This window comes from Vipera ursinii (genome assembly GCF_947247035.1).
Source record: "Vipera ursinii genome assembly, chromosome: 1".
In the NCBI taxonomy this organism is placed as follows: Eukaryota; Metazoa; Chordata; class Lepidosauria; order Squamata; family Viperidae; genus Vipera; species Vipera ursinii.
Genome location: NC_139512.1, coordinates 295,772,838 through 295,793,387, shown reverse-complemented (window position 1 = coordinate 295,793,387; position 20,550 = coordinate 295,772,838). Strand labels below are relative to the sequence as shown.

Genomic DNA, 20,550 nt, shown 5'->3' with positions numbered 1-20,550 from the left:
GCTTCAAGGAGTTAAAGTTCAACAACTAGAAACATTCAGGTTGGGAAGCTATCTAGACTGACCATGTTGAATTTGTGAACATAAATGAAGAGATTTTATGTATGTATAAATTATCTGTTGCGTTATGGTTCAGTAATGATATAAGCAGTTGCTTCCATCTGCATAAAACAAAAGCAACATGTAGTAAAACTGAAATAATTATGTACTTCAAAAACCTAAAGACAATACATCAAAATGAAACAATTTATTTTTGCTTTTAGGTACTATGCTCCTAAAACTGTTCTGGATCACTATATGGAAATAATTAAAATGCTTGGATAGCATCATAAATATCAAAAACTGATCAAATCTTTGCAGAACAAAAAATAAAGTTCTTTTCCCACTGAGAAGCTCAAAATGACCTAGTCTGAATGCTGCCAATATGCTGGAAATCAAAGGAATTGAAGTCTAAAATTTTCATTTTGGAAAATCTATAAAAATCATACCTCTGGTGGATAAAAGAGTTAAGGCAGGTGAAGATGAGTAGAGGCAACATGGCACACAATGTCATCACATTATTAAATATGGATGCCAGGTTTGAGTGAGAAACTTCCTTCTTCCCCGTGACATTCACATTAGAATGATTGTAAGAGTCCTGCAAGTGATTAGAAAGGGGTATTATCATTATTATGATGATTGGTCTCATAGTTAGCTAATTAGATTAGATGTGGCATTTCTATCTATCTATTGAGCCCTTCCCAAGGAACTAAGAAATGGAGATGTTGTAGGCAGTATGGTTGCAAGAGGTAAATTGTTCCAAGTAAAGCTACCTTTTTCAAATTGACTATTGGTAATTTTGTTAATGCTGATGGCGTTCAAGTAGGGCTCCAGATGTTTAGGGATTGCACCCAAGGCACCTACCTATTGGTACTATATTTGCCTTCTTTTGCCACAGTCATTGTACTTCTTTTTCTTCTTTGATTTCTGCCATTTATTTCTCTTGTATTCTCCAGATACCGCAATATATCCTTTTCAAACTTTTTTTACTGACAATTTAATTTAACAACTATTATTTTAAAATTTATATCGCACTGTGATATAAATAAATAATAAAACTTATTACACACTGTGGCAAACTAAACTAAAGAAAGATGCTTGCACCTATCTCATGAACAAAAGGAACTACAACATTTAGAAAAAAACCAAAAAAATTTTTTTTGCTTTTACTTTATGCCACAATGGAATCTTTCCGAACATTTTGGAATGTTTTCCAAGAATCTTCTGGCACACTTTGTTCCTAGTTAAAAGTTAATGGAATATTTTTCTGTTATGTTCAGAACGGTTTTATGTATATTTACTGACTCTCTTTTTCCTCAGCCTCATAGAGAGAAGTATGTCCACGGAGATTCTCAGTCATTCAGGTCATGGTTGTCCCAAAGATGTTTTTTCAGGAGTCAACTGGACTTCCTTGTTTTTCTTTGAAGACATTTTGCTTCTCATCCAAGAAGCTTCTTCAGCTCTGACTGGATAGTGGGGAATGGAAGGATTTATACTCCTTTCAGACAGCTGATCATTTGTATACTTTTAGAGAGTCGTTGAGGTCACCTGGAGGTTTATCTGTGTTGTCAGGGTAACCTGAGTAATGCAAATGGGTGTGGAGCCTTCTTGGAATTGCTGAAAGGACTGTGTTGTAGACTGCAGATTGTATCCCTCCTCCTCTGTTGAGGGAGGAGTGTTCAATTTTGACATAGATAGCCTCTTTGACCCCTCTTTCAAACCAGCAGTCCTCTGTGTCCAAAATGTGGAAGTTACTGTCTTCAAAACTATAGCCTTTGTCTTTTAAATGCAGATACTGAATCTTGTCCTGATGGGTTTGTTCTCCTATGTTGTGCCATGTGTTTATGAAATGGTTGTTTCCTCCAAATGGCTTCGAGGATTCTCTAAAAGAATGCAAATACCCCGCTGTCTGAAAGGAATATAAATCCTTCCATTCCCCACCATCCAGTCAGAGCTGAAGAAGCTTCTAGGATGAGAAACAAAATGTCTTCAAAGAAAAACAAGAAAATGCAGTTGCCTCTTGAAAAAGCACCTTTGGGAGATAGATACAAGTAAGCAACTTTTTTGACACAGTAGTGTTGCACTTTGGCATGTTTTTCTGTAGCTGGACAGTGGTAGTACATCTGGAATTCTTCCGTTTCTCAAATGCAGTGTGGTAGAGTAGCAGCAGAAAATTCCAGAACAATGAGTTACCTCAGGAAGAGATAACTAATCATATACAGTATGGGCAAAAAAATAAGGAACCAAACCTCCCCTTCTCAATAGTTATACAATGCTAGATACATATACTGTTTGACAGCCTAGTCCACCTTGCAACTACCAAAGTGTATGGCTTGGAACCACTGACCCATTCCAATTACCTGCCCTAACGGAGGAATTCAAGATGAAGCACAGCTGCTTCACACAATTCACAAACATCCCCCTTGAATTCACTTGGTTGATTAGTGACTGCAAATGTTTGGGAGAAACTACCTCTTTTCCTGTGACACTCACATTAGCATAGGAATCAGACGATATGTTGAGGCGGTTGGTAAAGTACTACAGAAAACAAATAAAGAATTGGTCAGACAAACCAATGAAGAAAATCGATTCCAACATCTAGCACTTTTCTCTTATTTCCTAAGTAATTCACACAGAAGAATTCTGCCTTTCGTGTGCAAGTATATAAAACAGTCACATTTCTCCAGTACTTTTAATCTTTATGAAAATAGAAAACGGGCTAAAAATGATCAGTTACATAAATTGAATAGAGTAACAGAGAGTAGGTTAACTGCACTGAACTCCCATTAAAATGAAAAGGATTACAGGTAGTCCTTGACTTACAAACACAACTGAGCCCAAAATTTCTGTTGCTAAGCAAGACAGTTGTTAAGTGAGTTTTGCCCCATTTTATGTCCTTTCTTGCCACAATTGTTAAGCGAATCGCTGCAGTTGTTAAGTGAAACTGGCTTCCCCATTGCTTGTCAGAAGTTTGCAAAAGATGATCACACGATCCCAGGACACTGCAACAAACCAGTTGCCAAGCATCTGGATTTGGATCATATGACCATGGAGATGCTGCAACGGTCATAAATGTGAAAAACAGTCACAAGAAATCTTTTTCCAGTGCCATTTTAATTTCAAATGGTCATTAAACGAATGGCTGTAAGTCAAGGACTACCTGTACTGTGTTTTCAACAACTATCAATGTAAGGCTTTGCATCTTTTAATATAATCTTAGTGGAACCATACAATGAGAATCAGTGATATGGGCAATTCCTTGGTCTGGAATCTGGTACAAATTATGCACATACGTCCTTAACTTACCACTGAAGCTGTCATGAAAAAGTTCCATGGCAAGAGTGTCCCAAGACCAAGTATGAAAAAGATGAGCCAAACAGCCTTATATCTATAAGAAACAAGGTTGATTAATGAACACTAAAAATGACAAAGTGAGGTGAGGATCCATGTCTGTCTCCAATAGAAGGGAATACATATACCTCACTGTTGAACTGTTGAGGTCTTGATGCTCTCTGAGCTTAGCTGTTTGCTCGCAGGTGTTTCATTAGACACATAGGTAACATCATCATCACCCATACTGATGATTTTCTCTAACTGGGCAATGAAACATCTGCATATCACCAAGCTCAGAGAGCACCAGGAACTCTACAATGCCTATGTGTAACATTTAAAAATAATCTTACATATCCCTGAACAGTGTAAAACATAAATTAAAAATAAAGACCCGTAAAGACAAAAGCAATCTTAAAATATTGTTTAAGCTATTAAACAAACGCCCTCAGCTAAAAAATTTCACAATAACAGAATAAACCACACAAAGAAACTGGAAATACGTAGAAGGGCTATGCAAGTTCATAAAAGCCTCAAATAAAAACAACTAACAAGAAAGGAGAACTCATATGTATTTCTTGAAAAAAGGTCTAGCACCAGAATGACAAGGTAAAAATTTTTCCCCCTGATTGTCAGATATTTGCTAAGTTGCAATAAGGTTTAAATGTGTAGTTCTATCCAATGTTAGGAAAAAAAATATTCTAATGGGTTGCCCATAGCAGATACCAAAAATGATCCTTGTCAGAACAATAGGATACCGACAGATGCCCAAGACTGCAGTTTACTGACATCTGACTTAGCGTTTAGCAAACAGTATGACATGACATGTGTGCACTTGTTCATGAGAGAAACAACACCATCTCACTATAGAATTACTGTACCTGTCTTGGGGAGTATTGCCTGTCATAATGGCACTTTAGAATGGTTGCAGAATTGTTTTACGTCACGGTTGGTCACCTGAAAAGGAAACAATGGGGAAAAGAGAAAATAATTAATTAAGAGGAAGAAGTAGGATAATTCATGGAGTCAAGAAACAAGATTAAGAAATAATCAGAATTTAAATTATCTATACAAGTACAATAAATACAATATATGTTAGTCTAAAGTGTGTGTGTGTGGGGGAACAGGATTTCTCAGCCTACGGTGGGCCAAGATATGCTTTGCTATCTTTCCTCCCTTTAAGTAGTTTGGCACCCTTACAAACGAGACTTGCAAATATGTACCATTTTATTTCTAAGAAGGTTTCTGAGATATAAGTTGAATTCAGAGATCATGTGAGAAAAGAGAGGTTATGCTTAGGACTGATGCTTTGCATTAGACAACAACGTTTCAAAACGTAATACAAAAAAAAATATGAATTAGGTGGCTCAAACCCTGACAAGTTCCAAAAAAGATATAACAGTTATGATCACAAACAAAGGTTTTAAGGTACAGATTGTTTATGTGCTGAGAAATTCTCTGGAAATACTATAATAAAGGTAACATAATTTAAGCACTGTAATTTTAGAAAATACATACTTCATTGTGGATGTACGGACACATTCAGAAAAAATTACTATGGACCTAATTTTTGTTTAAACCTTAAGTCAGCGGCGCCCAACTTTTTCTATACCCTGCACTCCTAGAACGCTTCTGATATATTCTCGCACCCCTTAAAAAAAGTTCGAAATAATGGCAACAAATTATACACATACACTATAATTTTGAAAACCCAAGTTTTCGCACCCCTTGGAATATCGTCTCGCACCCCCAGTTGGGAACCCCTGCCTTAAGTGATTAATAAATTCTTTATATTATTATACCATGAGATGGAGGAAATTTTGTGTCTCCATTTTAAAAAAATGAAAATAATTTAATTCATCTAAGGTCCTCCTAAATCAGTTTAATTGCTCTGTTTCAATACCCAGTTTTAATGTTCTAGAATTGTCTGATTTTCATACAGAGGAGGATTTGCCAGTTTTATTAACTACTGTAGTTGAAAAGGCCTCACTATTGGAACGCCAAATGGTTCTAGGCTACTCACATGGAAAACATGACATCAAAACCAATTCCACCTAGGATCTAGGACTTTGCATATATAGTGACACAGAACAACAAATATTGTCAGTGTTTCCTAGAAATAGGAACATGACAGAATGTACCACATAGAAAAATATCTATGCTATACTGCTTGTGTAACTAGGTTGGGGCCGCATCATCCTGGAGATTTTCTATGTCAGACATGTCAAACTCGCGACATCACGCAACATATCGAGACGGTTTTACCATTGCCGGCAATGGGGTGGGCGCGGCTTCTGGATGATGTGTCTGGCCTGTGGGCCAGCAGTTTGACACCCCTGATCTATGTGGTTAACTAAGAATCAACACCAACATGATGACACATAATCCTGCTTACCGTATATCCTGGTTGTAAGCAGAGTATACTGAACGAAGCAAATGGTAAATGTTCTTGGCAATACACTATGTTTTGGGTTGTTGAGCTTGAAAATTACCCATGGGAAGGAAACAGAACCAAATAGTACTTTCTATGCTTCAGAATAAAGCCTACAAGCTGGAGAGCTGATCTAGGGGGCTTCCATCAGAGCAGTCTCTGAAATATCATACCTGGTCAATGATGTTCGGTAAGGAAATAGTGTGTTTCCCAGCTTCCAGATAGGACTGAAAATTCAGCACCATAAAGGATGCTGAGTCTGGCATTAGATGGGGTAGAGAAAGCTCTTCACTGTTAGGAACATGGGAAGGATTAGCAGGGCTACAACATCTGTTCTGAGATTCAAGACCATTATTTCTGCCTCTTTCTTCCTATTAGAGAGGACAGAAGCTACAGTTACTAAGTCCTCTCTAATATTTCAACTTGGGGAATTAAGAATTCCTTTCCAGCAAAACCTTCCAGAATAAAACAAAAGGAGGGCCTAAAAAAAGCAGAAAAAAACAAAAAACGCAAAAAAGTACATTTCTAATAAGCAATCAAGCCAATTTTGCAATCATGTGCCTATAAATTTGACTGTCCCTATCCAAATGCACTATATCTTATATTCATCCCAACCTAACATCATCTTGCTGAATCTGGCCTATTACTCAAGTACTGAAGTCATTTAAAATTGCAGCTTTGTCCTCTAAGATATTAGTCAATCCTCTCAAATGTGGCATATCTAAAAAATTTTTAAAAAACACCCATTCATTCCATCCTCTAGTTGGGATTAGTTAGAATAATAGAGAACCATTCTTTTCTAAGAATTGGGAGACACATTGCTTGACAGTCTTTTCTAGTGACAGAATGTAAGCCAGCTAAAAAAGGGGGGAAGTTATTTAACTCTAAAGGAGTAAGAATAAAGGAAGATGAAAAAGAAGCTAATCAAGAACAGATAAATAAGAAACATTTAACAGTTAAGAATATCTCTTCAATAAATCTTACCCAAATCTTGTTTTTCTCTGTTCTGACAATGACTCATCTTACACAATTCTCTTTGGAATGAATCTTTAAAAGTGCCAAAAACAACCAGGAAATCCATTGTCACCAATTTCCACAGGCATCCTGCCCTAGCTGTGCAGGGTTCTGGATACATGCCCACAACAACCTGTCACTCAGTATAATCATTATAATGGATAGTTTAAATATTTATCATCTATTATGTAGCTAAACTCTGTTTACAAAATTTGCTGGCATATTCCTTTATCTTCATCTATTTTTTAGACACTGGCAGAAATATGGCAGTTCCTGCAAAAACTGCTTCCAAGAGTTACTGCCAACTATTTTCTCTGTACTTTCATCCGAAAGTAGTTGTTATGCAAAAACACCCTCAAAAATAGCTGAGTGGATCATACGAAATTCTTTGGTAAATGTGAGCTGGTCCTTAGATTGGGCATTTTGCCCCCTTCTTTATACATTGCAATGTGTTCCATGTGAATCAGGTCTTTTACATGTCTCATTCACATCCTTCCTCAAATATTTATTCTACCTCTGTGAGTCATTTCGAAGAAGAAAAATTAATCCAGAGCATGGCTTAGCCGATTGTGAATGTAACATCACTACAAATGTGAAGCATCCTTCACCACTGTATAACACTGAGTTATGTTACCAACAACTGTGGTGGTTCACTTAACAACCAGCACAAAAATGTCATAAAATTTGGTTCAGTCATGTGGGTACCTCAACTTATGACTGTAACTAGTTACAAGCAGAAATCTGACCCCCAACTGTGTTTATAAATCAAGGATTACCTGTAGAATTGGGGAGGGGAAAAGTGCAAGAAGACTACAATCCATCAGAGAAGTAGACCTCAAAAACAAACAAGAGACCCAAAGCAAATAGATGTCTTGCACAATGAAGCATGAGGGAATTCCAGTCATTAGATAAAAGGCTGGAATAATGGACTGAACTCAAGCAGAATTTAAAACCCTGGATAAGAATGCCAGAAAAACAATGACAATGAATGATGATGCACTTCATCAATGCAGCAATGTCGACAGAATCTACTTGCCAAGGAAAATAGGTGGGCATGACATGTTGCAAGTACAACAGACAGTTGAAAAAGAGAAAAGGGCATTGGAAGGCAATCTGAAGGGTAGTGAAGAAGATGCACAGAAGCTAGTACAGTAATACCAGGAAAGCTTACTAAGTGCTGGAGAGACCAAACTGGTCTACAAGAAAGACTAAATGAAAAATAGAAAAGAGACATGGCAAGGCAAAGTATTACATGGCCAGAACATTTGGGGGGGGGGGGAAGCAGGTAAAACAAGTCTTAGGAGTGGCTAAGAGGAGGAAAGTTGTAGAAACTATCAGAGGGACTAATTCTGTGTGTACAAAATCAACCTTTAAGAACAAACGCATACAAATCCAGAATTGGGAAGAAAGCAAGAGGCAGCAATTGCAATCTTTGCAAAGAAGCTGAAGAAACAATGGACCACCTAATTAGCTGCTGCAAGAAGATTTGCACAAACTGATTACAACAATGGTATATGACAAAGCAGTATCAATGGTGTTCTGGAATATCTGCAAGAAATACCATTTACCTGCAAGCAAACATTACAGTAGTAGAACCACAAAATAGATGAAGTAATTGAAAATGAAGAAGATAAAGTACTCTTGGAATTTATGTACAATTCAAACAGACAAGCATCTGTCACATAACACCCCAGATTTAACCATGGTCAATAAGACTAATACCTATTTAGTTCCTAATCCTTTATTCTTTCCTCTAGCCATCGATAAAATAAGTCCCAAGTTTGATAATATTTCGTTTCTTCTTTTTCTTTCAGCCTCAAAGTCAAGTCCATCTCCGTGCATTCTAATATTTTTTTTAGTTACGGTATTCTTCATCTGATGGTATTTCCTCATTTTTCCAATACTGCACAAATATAATTCTTGCCACTGTTGTAACATGCAAAGTCAAATACATGCTTTGTTTATCAGTCTTTTCTGGCATTATACCTAATAAAAGAAGTTCAAGTTTAAAATCTATGTATTCTCCCAACATCTTTTCTAGCCAAGCATGTACCTTTTTCCAATAACTCTTTGCTTTGGCACATGTCCACATGTAATAAGTGCCTGGCTTATGTTTGCATTTCCAACATCTATCTGACATGTTTTTAAACATTTTTGCTAGTCTTGTCAATAAGAAAGATAATGGTAGAGTGACAATACCTGGAGACAGTAGAATACAACAGAAAGAACTAGAGAAGATTGTAAAATATAAGGACCTATGGCAAATAGAATGACTATGACAAAAAAAGCCATAATTATTAGGCACCTTGGATGCAATCCCAAAACATCAAGAGCACTATTTGAACCTCATCGGCATTGACAAAATCACCATTAGTCAATTGCAAAAGGCAACTTTATATGGAACAGTTTACATCCTGCAATGATTACTTTGACACCATCTAACAGCAACATTTGCCATCCCAGATCCCTGGGAAGGACTCAAAAGGTGGATAAAAATGCCAAATCCAGTCTAAGCATCTCGCTGATTATGCAACCAACCCTAATAATGAATCATCTTAATTCCTAAGAATATTCTTAGTCAGAAGATAGAACTGCAGATCAGAAAATCAGCCATGGTATTCAGAGATAATCACAGAAATGGCAGTTTACTTCAAGTGTTGCTACTCCAGATTAGCAATTAGATATATTTTAGCAGGGTAAAATTTATTAATTTTTTTTTATAAAAATGTCCATAAAATGTACAGGAGAGGAGTTTTGTATTCTTAATTGAAGATATTATGAAAAAGATTGGTTTAAAATAAGTTACGATTGTAATTAAAAATGATAGCGCACAAAACCCTATATATCCCATATTTGAATTAAAAGTTATCTTCCTCATGTCACTTCTTAACCTTCTTTCTGTTATGAAACAGATAAATATCAAATATATCAATAACGGGAATCCAATTAGTTGTTTGGATTAAAAGTACTAAACTGATAAGATAAGCCATCACTCAAATAAAACAAGTTAGATATGGGCTGACTCCAAATGTATGAATTTTAAAATTCAATACTGCACAATTCCATAAAAATAACTACAGAACAGTTTCAATACATGAGATGCAAACTACTTCATGTAACTACTAATTACTTGTCATTGCTTATCAATAGAGACATATTATTCAAGTGTAATCATAGAATGAAGTCTTACATATAATTTATCTGGGATCAAGTTCCATTGAAAACAACTAGGACTTACTTTTCAGCAGACATGGATAAGATTATGTGTTGGAAAACTTTGTACCACTTTAAAACACTTGAACCTTAGATAAACAAACATTTATCTACCTTAACACATTGCAAACCCCAACCAATATTAGACAAGCAGTACAATCAGCAGTTACACGCTAAGAGGACTTTTTTTTTGCTTTGCTCTTTTACATTTATGCTCCTGCTTCACTTATTCTGAAATAAGGATATACCATCATTTTGTCCAAAAGGATCCCCATTTTGTCTGAAAGGATCTCCAAAGATCTTGGAACTTGGCCTTTCCTGTCCTGTCTCTTTCTCCCTTTCTTCCCCTGTTCTTAAACTGATATTCTCTGCTCTGGAGCTATCATAGTTGTTTTGACTGACATCAATATATATAGTCTATTGGGGAAAAAACACAATAAAAGTATAGAAAAGCAGTACAGGAAGAATTTTATAACAGGTATGTTTTTTAAAATGTATCAACAAACATTTGCTTTGTTTGACAATCAGGAGTCTTCTTCATTTTAGGTAAATTAATGTAGAACATACATTATGTCAAGACACGTCCATGTGATTTGCTGATATTCAGAGAGACACAAACACACTGCTTTATCAAAGAACGGTTGCTTCCTGAAGAGCCTAACCCATCACCCACCTAACTCAAAGTTAGCCTTTCAAATCTATTGTCAGAGATGATTGAATCCCAAACTAACCATCTGTAGGATCACCATCATAATATGGTCTATCTTTGGAATGTCACGGATATATTGGACTTTAATTTCTGTAAGTTTCCAGCTTGCATATAGGTAGGTAATTGCTTTGTAGTCCAACAAATGAGAGGGAAGAACTATTTGGCTAAAGCTCAAACTGTGTGTGGGTTTGTTTGTTTTTTGATAGCCTCCACTTGCAGCTATTACTTTCTCAAGTGGGAACACTGGAGCAACCAGCGAAAACAGTTTCTGAATGAAATGGATGTAAAAGGAGGGTACTGTTTTGTTACATTTCGATTCTGCATTATAACTGAGATATGGAATTGGGGGAAGTTGTCTAAAGCAGGGGTCCCCAACCCCTGGGGGTGACACAGCAATGGGCTGTAGCCCGTTCGGAACCAGGCCACAGTAACGGCGGGTAAGTATGCACACAGCTCCATATGCACAAGTGGTGGGGAAGCACATGCGCAGCTCCATTTGTGAGAGTGGTGGATGCCCATGCCTACCGCTTGTGCAAATGGAGTTACGTGCACGCACATTAGCCCACTGCTCACGCAGTACCATTCCCTCTCCGCCCTCCACCAGCCCACAAAGCTGGAAAGTTTGGGGAATTCTAATCTAAAGTATGATTCAAATGAAGCTTGGATGTTGTTGAATTTATTTAGTACTTAGTAAGTGAAAATATAGATGAATCTTGTCCCCACATACAGGAAAATGATTCTCCCTTTATTAGTGCAGAAAAAGTTATTTTCATTAGTCATGGAAATTGACCCCATTACTGAAGTTTTCACTGCAATCTTATAAGACTCAGCATTGTAAATGACAGCAATATTCAATAATAACCAGTTTTGTTTATAATTTCCTTACTTATAATGATTTAAATGCACTGAACTAATGCAACCATGTACATCCACTGAAACTTCATTTATAGCCAGCAAGGATTAGATACGAGTAAAGGGAATTGATGAAAGACTAAATCAGAAACTTAGAGCAGTTTGTACTTAACTATTTAGATTTAAGTATAACTATAAGAAAAAAGTGCAACAGAAAATTTAAATTAATCAAATAATGCTCTGAGGGAAAGAGATTTATCTTTTTTGCTTATATAAATTGTGGGTGCCATACTTCTTATACCAACTGCCAAGCTGGCTCATTTATCATGTTACTTTTGGAGGGCAAAGCTGGGCCAGTTTGCATGGGCTTATTACTTCTACCGCTACATATAAACATTCAGAATAGGCCTTTGGGTATTTATATTCTTTCCCTTAAGGTAGTATAAACTTAAGAGCCACTGGACATTATAATCATGTTGACATTATAGTCATGTTATAAACATTATAATCCATTTTTCAGGAAGCAGCATGAAAAGACTCTATTCCTCAATCTTCAAAAGGCCTCTCCCATAGCAAATATCAACTGGAAACAACTGCCAATATCTAAAAGACTAATTGATTGTTTGTACCCTTCTCCCAGACCTCTAGCTCTATATACACTCATCCATCAGAGAAGTAATACTACCCAAAACAGTTCTACACAAGATAATTCAGTGTCCAAAATTAATAACATCCGTAATTAAACCTTACTAGTCAACCAAATGGTAAGGGCCCTTTTTCACTTTGCCTAACTGTTTATCATCTAAAGTAATCCCATTTCTAATTTTGCTTCTTTCAGACACTATAAAAATGAGTCAAATTATACTTTCAAATCTCAGAGGGTGAGGGCAGGATTAGGCAGAAATATCTGAAGTGTCTTCTGGTAAGGATCACGTGAGACAGCTGGCTCAAGTTGACAACCTTTATTGGTGAGGAACCGGGCACAGACAGATTTACAGCACCTACTTTTATACCCCAGCTGGCAGGCTGGCGACCAATCCGAGCCAATTGGCGGCGGCTAGCTCTGACAGCCCGGAGCTGTGTTAGCCGCGCCTGCGCTGTTTACCTGCGCTCTGACAGCTGAGAGCTGTCAAGCCGTCACGCCTGCGCATTACCTTCGGCAGCTTCTGACAGCTGTCAAAAGCTGCCGCGTGTTCCAGATCGGTTTTACCTCATAACTATTTACATGTAATACGTAACCTTTAATACATAACATTTAATACATAACAATATCAGTAAGTACAACTCCAGCTTCTCTGACCTTAGCCCCTCTAATCTTAAAATAACATTGAAATAAAACCTATGCAGAGTTCAGGGGAATTTGTCCCCTCTGCACAGGCTATACTTGCCAAGAGCTCCTGCAGAATGCCTTTGAGGAATCGACAGATTTGGTATCTAAGCTGAACCACCTGCTCTTGACAGTGTCTATGGGACAGATCACTAACAAGCGTCTCTTTGAGAAGAAGATACAACCCAGAAAAGCAGACGGTGATAATTCTAGGCATCACAAGATTTTCCAGAACAACAATGGATGGGTAAAACTAATATGCCCATCCTTGTTCTTACCCATCACGTGTTGATGTATGAAAAGTGAAACCCTTGAATAGGGCTAATTAATCTTTTCTCTCTCACATACCCATCTAGGCATGTGTGTTGCTTGCCAAAAGTTATAGCTGCATTTCCTGTCATCTTCTGGTTTTCACTTATATTAGAGACAATGTATATACTGGTAAACAGTAACTACATGGAGAAGCATTGTCATATGACAGCCTTGTGGTTAGAAAATAAGTCTCTCCAGTGACTTTAATGATGTCCTACTCAATTAGTTTTCTGCAAAATCAAACAACTCAAATCACATTTTCTTACTGGCATTTGGTGGCTAGAAAGGAAAAAGCAGTTGGCAATGCTGGATTTTTACCTACATTTTTTTGGTTTTTTTCTTCATTATAAATAACTAATTTAAGCGTATTGTTATCATACTGTTGATATTATTATTAAACTTTAACGAAAAGAGTAATGTTTAATTATTACATTTTTAAAAAATAGGAAACTGTTATTTTAAGTTGTCCTCTGATCCTTGTTTTTTAATTAACACATGGAAGAGAGGCTGCTTAAACAAGTTAGCTCTTTCAATTTATTCTCACATATTGTGAGATAACAAACTTCCCGAATTAAATAATTATTTCCCTCCTTAGTCTTAGCAAGCACCCGATGCCCACTAGATCAGTGTTTCTCATCCTCAGCAATTTTAAGTTGTGTGCATTGCTCCTAGCATGGACTGGCCGAGATTTTCTGGATGTTAAAATCCGTACATTTCAAAGTTGCTGAGGTTGAGAAACACTGCATTAGACACTTTTTTTTTCTTCTGTTCAATCATGTCTGATTTTCCGAGACTTCTTGTCCCTGAAGTTTTCTTGGCAAGATTTTTCAGAAGTAATTTGCCACTGCCTCCTTCCTAGGGCTAAGAGAAAGTAATTGGCCCATGGTCACCCAGCTGGTTTTGTGCTTAAGGCAAGTTCACGTCTCTGATTTTAGACCATACTGGCTCTCAAAGAACTCAAATCCTCACTAATATATAAGCTTCCTTTGCTGATACCTAAACTAAGCAAATCTTGGGAGCGGGGAGGAATAAAGAGCTATGAAACTTGCCCAATAAAATCAACCCCTTTGTGTGAGTCATGCCTCACTACAATCCAAACCAACTATGGTTGTACTGAGCATCACTCACCAGTGCTATGAGCAAAAGGACTATTCTAATAAATATTAGTCCTGGTGTCTTTCCTAGTGCTCACCTTTTTTGATATCTGACCTGCAACTGCACTAGTTGGCAAGAACTGTGTAAAAGAGATTCGCTGTTAAGACAATGTTATATAGTTATTTTATGATGGACAATAAAATCTTAACAGGAACTAGAAGTGGAATTGGAGTTCAGATCCTTCTTTTCTAAACCTATGAAAGTAAACTAATTCTTCCTTCACCTTGGTTCTACCTGCTGAAATCTTTTACAATGCTCTGGGAAGTATAAAGGGTATAGTATGGCTTCTACATAATTCACTGGTTGCTCATCCATTATGGTGCTCCGTTAGCCTGTGGCTAAACGAAATTTGAGGACATACCTCTCAGTTCACCAAGCTTCTTCTCCAGACTCTGCCTATCTTCCCAGGCCTCACGAGTTTCTCTTACTCTAGCATTAGAAGAAGTTTCATCTAAACAAGTACAGTAGTCCTCAACCTGCAACCACAACTGAGCCCAAAATTTAGGTTGTTAAGCAAGGCAGGTTTTAAGTGACTTGTGCCTCATTTTATGACCTCTTTGCTATAGTTAAATGAATCACTGCAGTTGTTAACTGAATTATCTGGTTGTTAAGTGAATCTGGCTTCCCCCATTGATTTTGCTTGTTGGAGGTCGGCTGGGAAGGTTACAAATGGTGATCACATGACTCTGGGACAGTGCACTTATCATAAATATATGCCAGTTGCCAAATGCCCGAATTCTGATCACATAATCACGGGGAGGCTGCAACCGTCGTGTGTGCAAAACACTCATAAGTCACTTTTTTTTTAGTGCCGTTGTAATTTTGAACGGTCATTCAGTGAATGATTATAAGTAGAGGACTACCTATATAAGTTAGGGCAAGCCTATTTTGTATCTCCAGCATCCCTTCCCAGTGCTCAGAGAGGCAAACTCCAGCCTGATAAACTCTTTCCTGTGCAGCCCAGGATCTCTTGATGGACGACAGTCCTTCTGGGCACAAAGAATGATGACTTCTGTCCTTTTTCTCTCTCTATGTGCATAAAGTTCCCAAAAGAATTTACCAGTTATAATTGTAATTATAAATATACAAAATCTAGAAGTGAATTCCACTTGAGGACTAAGCTTAAAATATTATTAGCAAAAATAGCCACGGCCCCACCTCATTCCACTTGACTAAACTGCCTTTCCCCTTGGACTGTGTTACCCCAATTCTTGCCAAAATACTCATAATCTTGCAAAATATATTCTTCTCAGGAGTGCAAAGTTCATTCTGAACATTTAATCACTTTTGTCGATGGATATAATTCAAAGTAACTCCTTACGTTCCAGCAAACAAGAGTACCCCTTTTCTGGCTGCAGAGAGACTGATGGCCTCTTCATTTGTTCCCGAGATATAAATTCATAGAGATTTGCTGTTTTATGCCAGACCATCATTCGGTTTAAAGGCAAATGCCTATTTTGTGGAGACATGGAAAAGATAACACAGTTATGTTATAACCAGTATCCTCAAGCTAGGAGGAGGACCCCAATCGATCTAATGGTAACTAGTCATGTCATTCTACTAATTGCTGAAAAAGAGCCTTCTTGTCATATGTTGAAAACACATTTTATTTCCATTTCCTCTTCAACCTACCTTTTAAAAACTCATATCATTCTTGAGATTATGGAACAGTGAATTTGCTAGGAAAAAGTAATAACGATTCATATTATTTTATTTATGCAGAGCATGCTGGCTGAGTAAATCTGGAAGATAAAGCCCACACATCTTAAAGTCACCAAGGTTGAGAAACCCTGATATGGAGTGTTCTGCTATCCAGCTGTCATCTGGCATCATGCTGCAGCAGAGATAAACATGGAAAGCAGGCCAGCTTCTGGACTGCAGAGAAGATGGTTTCATTGTATTTTCCTCACGAGGTTCACCTGGACTCATTTCAACAGGCTGGAGCCAAGAGGCGGCAGCCAGCCAGGCTACAACTAGGGACAAATTATCATTTGAGCTTCTTAACATGATAACACTAACCATTTTTGGCTGCAAGGTTACCATCAGAACAATACCACCAAAGATAAATTGCAGCCATCTCCAACTATGTGAAAGGATCTCTCTACTAGGTATCAGGACTAAAGGGGAGATGTAGGCATTAACTTTTCATGTCCTGTCAAACACTCTCTTCTTCTTTAAACACTGACAGATAAGACAAGGCCACTCTCAGTGGAAAGAAAGTACTTCCTCTGTGCGCCCCTGATTTTTTTCTATAGGAGAAAGTACAAGGAAGCAGAAAAATGATTTAAATGCTGTTAAACAGCAGGCTGGTGTAGTATATGAGCCGTAGAGGAAAAGCTCCATAATCTCATGGAACTGCTTTGACAGCTTAATAGTACCATTTATTTTTATTTTAATATAATACCTTTATGATGACATCTATTTCTCCTCTAGATAGCCTTAAAAATTTATCTTAGCTGTTTTCCCCCATTAATTTTATAATGTTAAGTTTCATCTGACCTTTTTACGTGTTCTATTGTATTGGTTATTTTTGTTTGGATAGTTATTTTTGATTACTATGGGCGGGCTTCGCTGGAAGACACCAGAAGGCAGATTTTGTAAACAATGAACACACATTTCCTTTCATGTTAAGCTTGGACACATTCTTTGGACTTACATTGCAAAATCTGGTGTGACTGCAACATTTCCATATTACCACAGTTGGTTACTAGCATATTAGTTGTAAAAATGAGCCAAGGAAGGATTGAGTCAGATTACTGGATTTATTAAAGAAATTAGAATAAACAAATTAAAAGTATTTAATTTTTTAATTGTTTTGTTTTGTTTCATGGATTGAACAAAAATTTATATTTGGAAAATACACATTGCCAATTTATTCCTAGTTCACAGGGTTTCTTCTTTGCAATATGCTTTTGCACAATCCTCCTCACTGTTCCAGCTATGGGCTTAGCCAACATGGGAAGGCTGATATGTTAGATATATTGCTAACACAACCATATATCAGCCTTCCCATGTTGGCTAAGCCCATTTGTGCCCTTAATACAGCTGTTAGTTCTGACTGGGAACAGAAATAACTAGAAAAGTATTTGCTATTAATGAGAAAACTATTTCACAGTGGATTACTGAATATGTGGTGTGGTCCAAAAACAAAGAGGTCATACTGTTTCTAGAAGATCATCTTTATTTGACGAGCAAACAGCCCAGCAGAGTGCCAGTTGCTGTAGTGGTTTGTAGCCAAGAAGATAACCCTGGGCCAGCAACTCTCTCTCAGCCCTGGAAAGAAGCTTTTGAATGTTTCAGTTGTGTATTTTACCTTTCTGAACTGCCAAGAGTCCCTTGGAACTGTGGCATATTACAAATAGAGAAATGAAATTGTGTTCATGTTACCTATACATTTAACAACAAATGGCACGGTGGTGGCCTTCAATGTAAATGTTTATTTTTGTAAAATGGCCGCCCATTTTAAGCAACTCTGGGTGGCTTACGAGATACTGCCTTTTGTGTTGTAGTGCGTACTTTATGATTGTTTAATCAAAAGAAAATGTTGTTTATATGAAAGATTCAAACACTCTAGCACCTTTCCAAATGTAAGCTATTTCTGAATTTTTCCTGTATTAAAGTAAGGAACTCTGAGGTCATTTAAGAGCTTTTCTCAAGCCTCTGTAAGGGCCTGTGCTGGGGCAGGCTGATGTATAGAATTGCAGCCTACAGTGAGCCATGTCTTAATATATTTCAGTTTGGAAATGACGAAGTGATGAATGGCCTCACATACAGCAATACAACCACTTGTGTCCTGAACGAAATTAGAGAAAATAGTATACCGAGATGAAACTATTTTTTAATATTTTTACTTATTCCTACATAACTTTTAAGAAACCACTACAGCAGTATTAAAAAGACTTCACAAATCATCTGTCCAACACCCTGCTCAGTGCGGGATCTGCCAAACCATTTCAGACAGAAGGCGCTCTGGCCTCTATCTGAAGCAGAATATAGCATTTCATCATGCAACATGTCAAACTAGTTGAACTACTCTCTCAAGAAATTTCTTTGACTATTTAACCTAACTCTGCTTCCATGTAGTTTCTGGTCCTGTCATCCCAGCAAAGCAGAACAAAGAGCCTTGCTGGAGCAGTGGGCTAATGCCTCCTTAAGTAACACCAGCTGCCTGCAATTATTGCAGGTTCGCATCCCACCAGGCTCAAGGTTGACTCAGCCTTCCATCCTTCCGAGGTAGGTGAAATGAGGACCCAGATTGTTGGGGGCAATTAAGCTGACTTTGTAATAATGCCGCTTGGGGGGGCGAAAGCCCTAATAAGCAGGCATATACATAGAATGAAGGCTACTGCTAAGCTTGTAAGCCGCCCTGAGTCTTCGGAGAAGGGCGGGATATAAATGTAATTAAAAAAAAAAAATCCACACCCTCTTTTCTATGAGAACTAGATATTTGAAGACTGCTACCTTTATTTCCTCTTATTTTTCTCTTCTGCATGCTAAAAATGTTTATTCAATAATATTTTTCAAACTGATATGGAATCATTAATGCATACTTTTGGGATGTGGTCATTCAGCCCATTATGACTATATGTAACAATGGTATTATCAAGCCCATGTTTTACCATTTTATTTTATTAATGAAGCTATAAGATTTTGTCAAATCTTTAGGGTTGCTTAGATCAAAGTATATTATATCCATTAATTTCTCCATCTATTAATCTAATTACGCTGCAAAAGAGAGAGAGAGAGACGAGAGAAAGAAATGAGGTTACTTTGACATGACTTGTGACAACAAGCCCAAATTGATTCTTGCTAATTGTTACATTCCTATCCATATGTCCATAAACATAAAGGTAAAGTAAAGGTTCCCCCGCACATGCGTGCTAGTCATTTCCAACTCTAGGGGCCGGTGCTCATCTCCGTTTCAAAGCCGAAGAGCCAGTGTTTGTCCGAGGACGTCTCTGTGGTCATGTGGCCGGCATGACTAGACACCAAAGGCGCACAGAACGCTGTTACCTTCCCAGCGTAGTGGTCCCTATTTTTCTACTTGCATTTTTATGTGTTTTCAAACTGCTAGGTTGGCAGAAGCTGGGACGAGTAACAGGTGCTCACTCTGTTAAGCGGCACTCGGGATCCGACCCGCCAAAGTGCCGACCTTCTGATCGACAAGCTCAGCGTCCCAACCCACTGAGCCACCGCGTCCCTTGTCTATAAACATATTGTTTAATAATCTCCTCAAGGACCTTGTCCAGTGTATATTAAAATTCTCCTGGTCCGCCTCTTTCCCCACTGAAGCAAGAGCATTTTCTCCTCCATTCTTCTAGGGCAGGGGTGTCAAACTCAATTTCATTGCGGTTGCCCTCAAGGGGCCGGGTAGGTATGGCCTGGGTGGGTGTGGCTAGAGTGCGTATGGCCTACTGGGTGGGCGTGGCCAGCTCTACATCGTTCGCATCAAAGGTGCCTATGGGGGCCTGGGCAGGAGTGGGACAGATCTGAGGGTCTCTGGCAGAAGGAGGGTCTCTGGGCCAGGGCCAAGGCAGTGGGGGTCGTTCCCTCACTGTTTCACTGTTTAGTTCAACTCAGTGGATTGCCCGGAAACAGTGCAGTCTTTTTTAGCAGGTGGCAAGCCAAGGTTTCTCACGCTGAACAGGCATTGCCATCTAGAAACTACTGAGTAATTTTGCACTTTTGTAATTGGGTGGAATTGTGCAGAGGTGAGCAGAGATTCTTATTGGGCACTTATATGAAGGGATGATAGAATAGTGACCAAACAGCTATTGGTCACACGTGAAATGCACAGAAACAATCCTTTAGAAAAGTCTACATATCGGTTTTCTTTATACAATAGAACAATCTACCCTGCTTGCCTGGCAACAATACTTTCAAAATAATATTGTCAGCTCTAAATCTATGGCAGCTTCCAAGTGTAACTTTTTTTGTGCAGTTGCCCAAACTCAGCACAGGATGCTGACCTTGAAGACCTTCAAGATCCCTTCCAACTCTGTTATTCTAGTAAATAACCAGATATCACTTTCCATTTGTAATCCTCCTTGTTTTCTTATCTCTTCCTCCATTCTTTTTCTTACCATAAGGGGAGCAAAAATAGCTATACTGTGTAATTGCTTCACTAAAAGTACACTAAGCCATTTGTATGACAACATCTCAAGTTTCTAT

General features: G+C 37.9%; 1 protein-coding gene across 5 annotated transcripts in view; it reads right to left on the bottom strand.

Moving 5' to 3' along the window:
* The window catches only part of SLC29A1 (solute carrier family 29 member 1 (Augustine blood group)), a 68,405-nt gene that overhangs the window by 15,641 nt on the left and 32,214 nt on the right, over positions 1 to 20,550 (bottom strand). For 2 of the 5 annotated variants that reach the window (XM_083379074.1, XM_083379073.1), the window contains exons 3-6: positions 4,248 to 4,323; positions 3,343 to 3,424; positions 2,509 to 2,574; positions 486 to 634 (exon numbers count right to left, since the gene is read on the bottom strand). In XM_083379074.1, the coding sequence (XP_083235200.1) occupies positions 486 to 634; positions 2,509 to 2,574; positions 3,343 to 3,424; positions 4,248 to 4,273 (323 nt within the window). In that variant the 5' untranslated portion in view covers positions 4,274 to 4,323. Of the gene's footprint in view, positions 1 to 485; positions 635 to 2,508; positions 2,575 to 3,342; positions 3,425 to 4,247; positions 4,324 to 8,533; positions 8,812 to 15,700; positions 15,832 to 16,011; positions 16,092 to 20,550 lie in introns of those variants that run through there. The other 3 variants (XM_083379075.1, XM_083379076.1, XM_083379077.1) reach the window with 3 other exon arrangements.